The sequence below is a fragment of the Phyllostomus discolor genome, chromosome 3 (assembly GCF_004126475.2).
Source record: "Phyllostomus discolor isolate MPI-MPIP mPhyDis1 chromosome 3, mPhyDis1.pri.v3, whole genome shotgun sequence".
NCBI lineage: Eukaryota > Metazoa > Chordata > Mammalia > Chiroptera > Phyllostomidae > Phyllostomus > Phyllostomus discolor.
Window position 1 is genome coordinate 211,104,498 of NC_040905.2, and position 6,539 is coordinate 211,111,036.

At 64.5% G+C, this 6,539-nt stretch overlaps 1 protein-coding gene across 1 annotated transcript in view; it reads left to right on the forward strand.

The window, feature by feature from the left end:
- Positions 1-3,754, forward strand: part of LAMC3 (laminin subunit gamma 3) — a 52,498-nt gene extending 48,744 nt beyond the window's left edge. Inside the window, 4 exon segments of the mRNA XM_036022382.1 lie at positions 136-335; positions 810-956; positions 1,067-1,166; positions 2,357-3,754. Coding sequence (XP_035878275.1) covers positions 136-335; positions 810-956; positions 1,067-1,166; positions 2,357-2,607 — 698 coding nt within the window. The 3' untranslated portion in view covers positions 2,608-3,754.
- Positions 3,755-6,539: the final 2,785 nt, after the last annotated feature.

Here is a 6,539-nt window from a genome sequence, read left to right on the forward strand (position 1 = left end):
CCCCACCCCCGACCCCCAGATCTCATGCACTTTGACCTCAGCTCATGTCGTGTGCGGGTCCGGGGCCGGTCAGGCGACTGGCAGGCCCTCCGGCTGCGAGCCGGGCCCTCCTGACAGCCTCGCCCGGCTTTGCAGGCATGACGCCACAGTTTCCTCGGCCCAAGGACCAGGCCGTGCTGAGCAGGAAGGCAGGCGTCGTCCGGAGCAGGATCCTTGCAGACGCGAGAAAGAAGACCAAGCAGGCGGAGAAGATGCTGGGAGACTCGGCACCTGTCTCCTCCAGTGCCAGGAAAAAGGGCGTGGAGGCCGCGCTGCTGGCCAAGAACAGTGCCAAGGTCAGGGCCACAGGTGGCTGGCAGGGTGTCCCCGTGGGAGAACTGTCACGTGAGAGCTGCCCCCCCGCAGACCCCCGCCCTTCCCTGGATGCAGTGCCGCACACGCCACACTCACTGAGGGCTCCGTGCGTCCCGGGCACTGACCTCTGGAGCTTCACACGGGCGACCCTGTTGGTTCCTCGAGAAACAGGTGTCGTGGCCGTCCCCGTGGGACAGGGGGGACCCTGAGGCTCAGCTGCTTCAGTAACTTAAGTCACGTGAGCAGGACTCACTTGTAGGTCTGCTTGGCCTTATTCCCCCCAACCTCCAGGCCGCTCTTTTTTAAATGGGGCCCCGTGCTAATGGAGGGGCGTCTCCCCCGTTCTCGCCCATGCTGTCTCACCTGTTGGCATTGTCGCCGTCGTGGTCCTTACCTCCAGGGGGGCGTACTCTGTTCACCCTCTTCTGCACTGTCACCTGTGTCACCCACCGTAGCTCGCCAAGGCCTTGCTGAGGGAGGGGGAGCAGGAACGCCGCCACGCCAGGCGGCTCTCCGGCCAGACGCGGGCGACGCTGCGCCAGGCCTCCCAGCAGGTGGTCGCCTCGAGGGCCCGGAGACAGGAGCTGGAGGAGGCAGAGCGGGTGCGTGTGCCAAGGCCTTCGCCCCATTTCCTCCTGGCCCCAGAGCCCGCGGGAAGCTGCTCAGGCTCTTCCTCCTTCCTCCTCCCTCCTCCCTCCCCTCCCCCCTGAAGGTGGGTGCGGGGCTGAGCCGGATGGGGCGGCAGATCCAGGAATCGCGCGCCTCCCTGGAGAAGGACATCGGGGCCTTGTTGGAGCTGCTCTCCGGGCTGGGTAAGGAGGCCCGAGGCTGGGCCCTGACCCCCTGGGTCCTGGGGGCCCCTCGGGATCTTCCTGTGAGCTCTGCGAGGGCAAACCACCCCGGCTGTTGCCCTTGTTGTTCATTCATGCACGCCGGCACCACCCGGCCCCCTGCCCTGCCCTGCCCTGCCCCTGGGAGCCCCGCACGGGCAGACAGAATGGAGGCTGTAACTCAGTCCTGGGTCAACTCAAAGGCCAGGCTGTTTGGACTTTCCCGGGGACAGCAGGGCCTCTGCGGGTCTTTGCTGGGGGCAGGACCTGTCCGGACATCGGAGCTCAGCCCTGCTCTGCCTCCTCCTGCCCCTGGCCCCAGCTGCTGCTACACCCGCCTGCCCTTCACGAGGCCTTTATTGCCCAGGAATGTTGAGGCCGTGGGGAGCCCTGGGGCCCGGTGGGATCCTCTGGGTTTAGAAGAAGCCGTTTAGAATGTACTTCCTCATCCTTGTCACTCTTACCGTGCTGAGCTGTCTTCCTGTTGAACGTCGCCCTTAATGACGAGGGCCAGGTGGGGCAGGCAGCCTGTGGATTGCATGCCACCTCACCACCAAGTTCAGGCGTGAGCGCCTGGCCCCCACCCCCTTGTTTTGCTCTTGGGGAGCCTCCAGGAAGCCCTTCACCCCCAGGAAATAGAGCCAGACTGGGCCTGGGCCGGGGCCAGGCCAGGCTGTCTGTCTCCCAGGTCCGCAGCCCTTTCCGCCCCCTCTGCCTCTCAAGCTCTCATTCTGAAGCCAGAGACCCTGTTTCCACCCGCGTATCCGCCCCCCCCCGCCCCCCCGCACAGGTGGTCCCGGTGGAGGCGTGCTCTCGGTGACTCGACGTGGCGTGGGGGAGATGGCAGGCATCATGGGCACCTTGCACGCACCACGGCCTTGTAGCAGAAGAGACCAGGGCGCGGGGTTCACCCAAGGCCTTTAAAAAAAACAGTAGTAATACAACAAACATTCAGTTGCCCGCAGTGCCACCTGCTGGGGGGAGCACCCCAGAAATCTGCATGTGACCTCGGCAGGGGGCCCAGGTCAGCCTCCACCACAGTGCCCTCTTGGTCCCTCACTTTCCTGGTGGATCGTGGGCAGTCAGAGTCCTGGAAGGTTTGGACTGGGAAGGGTCTCTGGGGTGGGGACGGCAGGAGCTGGCCCACGCTGAGGCGCTCGGCCCCTCTACAGGGTCGCTGGACACCCATCAGGCCCCCGCCCAGGCCCTGAACGAGACCGGGCGGGCACTGGAGCGCCTGCGGCTGCGGCTGGGCCCGCCCGGGCCCCTGCAGGGGAAACTCAGGCTGTTGGAGCAGGAGTCCGAGCGGCAGGAGCTGCAGATCCAGAGCTTCGAGAGCGACCTCGCCGAGGTCCGCGCCGACAAGCAGAACCTGGAGGCCATTCTGCAGAGTCTGCCCGAGAGCTGCGCCAGCTGGCAGTGAGCGCCCCCGGCCCGAGGCCGGCGCCACACCCACCGGTGCGCCCGTGCGAACACACGCCCTTCCGTGACCCCCGTCCAGCAGGAGGCATGTGCACTCAGGGTTCACCACTGCGTACACTCCCTGCCAGGCACACACACAAACACGCACACCTCCACAGCACACGGACACGCTGTGGACACGTGCCTGTGGGTGCGGTGCACACGTGTGCACAGGCCCCTCTGGGCACGCACACCCATGCAGCCCATGCACAGCTGCTTCCTGAGCGCCACCGGGTGCCGCAGACCCTCTGGGCGCTGGGGAGCTAAGTCAGACACGCTGTGGCACTGACATGCGCCCTGTCACTCCTGAAAGCGTGGGCCCAGGCAGGGCTGGTGCCTGGGAGGCTGCGGGGGCATCTGCAGAGATCCAGGGGGGGTTCCAGAGCTGCCATCTGTCCCACCACGGTCCCCCACCCCTGTCGCCCCTGCACACACATACAACCAGCAGCTCTGCACAAGTGAGGGACAGGCAGGCCGACAAACGCAAGGTCCTAGCGGTTCTCAGCAGTGGACCTGAGGCCCAGGACTCCGGGGGCACGGTACAGCCTGCTGGGCCCGCGGGGATGGCCGTCCCCTGCAGGGGGACCACTGGCGTCATGGAATACTTCCTTCTCAGGGTCCTGCTGCCCCTCCCTTTGAGCCTGTGGCCTGTCCAAGGCGCTGCTGGGCCTCAAGGGCCTGAGGGTGCCTGGGTCAGGGGGACACAGGTAGCAGGGAGCTGCCCTCTGTGACCCCACTGACCCCGGATGGCCTCTGACTGACTGACACTTCCCAAACTGGCACTGGGGTGCTGTGGCCCTGCCTGCCGGGAGGGAGGCCTCTGCTGGGGCAGAGGCCCGGCTGCCTTTCCAGTCTGTCCTGCTGGGGAATCCCCCTGTGGCCAGGCCCCCCTGCTGGCCTCTGCCCAGGATTCCCTGGCATTTCCTCCTGGCACCCCTCCCCTTTCCATGGGCCCTTTTCCAACAGATGGCAGGGCCTTGGCACCAGGGGGTTGGGGGCCACAGGGGGGCCCAGGCCCCTCCCACAGCTGAGGCCTGCCCCCAGCTTGGGGGACAGGCAGCAGCAGTCAAGTTCTGTTTAACGTGGAAATAAAGGTCCTCTTTACCAGCTGGGTGGTGGCCTCTGGTCCTCCCTTGCTGGGTGGCAGCGGGGGCCCTGGCTGTGGGTGCACACACACACGGCACACCTGAGTGCAGGACACGCCCAGTGCCCAGGGAGTGGGAGGAAGGATGCTCACTGACCCACCTCGGCCCACACACAGGAGTAGGAATGTGGCCAAGGCTGAACCCACTGGCGTGGTGGGGTCTGCCCACTGCGGGGATTTTGCTGGGGTCCTGCAGCCACAGGCACCTGCCCCCGCCCCTCCGCTCCAGGGGCTTATCAGGCAATGCCAAGGGGCGGGGGAGTTTGAAGGGTGGGGTACAGACCGGCCCTCAGCTGACCCCTGGCTCAGTCTGAAGACACTGAGGAAATGAATTCAAACCCTAGTGTCCAGCAGCCCAGAAAGGCTCAGGGAGGGACACCACTGAGGAGGGGAGGGCTTTGGGTCAGGCCCCAAAGTGTGGGGGGGGGGGGCGGGGAGACAGAGGGGAACATTCCAGGCAGGGGGTGGGCAACAGCCTGGGGTCTGCAAGGAAGGGCTTGGCCAGCACGGGCCCCTCCAGGAGCACAGGTCGCAGGGGCAGGACTACTCAGCCCTCAGGCCCTTGGCCAGTTAGGCCTGAACGGAGTTTGTTCGAGGGAGTTCAAGTTCGGAGGACATGGGAGGGTCTCCTGGAATCCTGGGGTGGGAAGGGCTGCCAAGCCCCTGAGACAGCCTGGGGCTGGAGTGGCCTCCCAGGCGGGTGGGGTGGGGTGGGGGGCAGCTGTCCTCTCCCCTCGTCTCTGCCTCCGGTCTCGCCCTGGGCGCTGTGCTCTGTTCTCTGGGCACAACAGCTACCTTTGCATTTCCTGCACTCAGTGCAGGAAGATGCTCCGTCTGCCCCCCTCCCCCTAACCCCCCCCCCCCCCCGCCACCATGGCCCCCAAGGTTCCAAGTCATCGGGTCACATCCGTGGCAGAAACCGCTGGAAACTGCCCAGATCCCGCCTTGCCGGGGAAGGCCAGCCCAGCTCGGGCCAGGTCCCCGCCCCACCCCCCCACTCCTGCTCAGAACAACAAGGGTCTCTGTGTCCAAGGCCCAGAAGCTAGAGCTGGGCGGTGCCCCTCCAAACCTGCTGGGGAAGGGCATCCAGGGGAGACGTGTGTTCCTCCACGGAGGAGCCCAATGCCAGCCGAGGCAGGGGCTGGGGTGTGGGGGTGCAGGGGATGTGGGGCTCATGGATGGCCCGCAAGGGACTTGGTAGGTCTGGGAGGGAGGACAGGGGGCAGGGAGGTCAAAATAGGAGGCTGTTGCTCCACAGTTGGTTTGGTGATCGGTGTTATGTGGTGCCAAGGAGATGGGGGTTCTTCGAAGACCTCTGTGACAGGGCCTGACACCCCCAGGCCCCCCCCGCCCCCACCGGCTCCTCTGCAGAAAGAGGGGCCAGCCTTCTGGTGCCTGCTCTTGGCATCCGACCATGATCGCCAAGCCCAGTCCCAGCAGCCCCGACGGGTGGAGAACCGGCCCTGTCTCCATTCCACAGCTGCGTACCTCAGTCCTGACGCCTTGTGACTCACGCCGGCCGCTGCACGGCCCCGGAGGCGGGGCTAGGCTGGGTGGAATGCGGCAGCTGCCGAACATCTGGCGAGCGATGTGGCCCAGCAACTGAGCCCTGGAAGGTGGGGTGGCCCCTGCCCTGCAGACAGGCTGACCGGGCCAACAGGCCGCCCAAGCCTGGCCCTGGCAGTGAGTTACCAGGGCTTTGCTCTAAGCGGCCTCTCCTCTCCAGCCTGCAGGTAGAACCTCTCCCATAACCCCGGGTTATGAGTCCTAAACGCTTTTTCCCTTGAAGCTTTTACTACCTGCTTAAGCGCCTTGAAAGGGATGAGTTGTAACCGTCCCCGCTTGGTGAGAGGTGCTGTTTCCTCCACCTGCAGATCAGGAAACTGAGGCTCCGACAGGTCAAGTGCCTTGCCCAAGGTCGCATGGCCTGGCCAGATCCAAAACCTCGGGGTGAATGGGGAAGGAGAATCCCCAGATCGGATCCTGTGTGTGTGGGGGAGGTGTCACTGGGGACCAGTGTACTGTTTGCCCAGAGCAGCCTCCCCCACCGCCCCCGGTGCCTGGACCTCAGCATAGTCGTTAGGAGTGCCACCTTTCAGTCTCAGAAGTGACCTGAGTCCGTCAGGAGCCACCCACCCCCCGTCCCGGGGATCGCCCTGTTACAAATCCCAGGCGCCTGCACCCTGAGGTCCACTCCCCCCGAAACTGGAGGTTCGGTGTATCATCCAGGTGGACTTGAACTCCAGGCTTCCATGGCCTGACTTTTCTCCTCTGGCAAGTGGGAGTGCCCAGTCCTGTTTCAGAGAGTGTTGAGAATAAATGACTTTACAAATGTATCCCCTACTGATCTGGCAGAGTGCCCAAGGCACAGTGAGCGCTGAAGAAATAAGTTTTATTAACAAAACACTAACTCACTCGAACTGATTTAGTGTTGCTGATGTCCCCGTGGCACTTCGTCATTATGCACTCACCACCCCTCCCAACAAGAGTAAACGGTTTTATATTTTTCTTTCAAGAGTTAAAAAGGAGGGCTGAGAACGCACGCCTCCCTTTTAAAAGTGCGCGCCGCGCTTCGGGCGATAGTAACTTGCCGGCCTTCGTTGGTGGCGCGGTCACTACCTGCCGCTGCTACCCGCGTTTGCTTCTTGCAGGCACCCCGAGAGTGAGAACTGAGACCATCCCCGTTCTGTTCACGGGGAAGCCGCGGCCCGGAGCGGGAAAGGGGCTTGTGGAGGTCCCGGGGGCAGCGG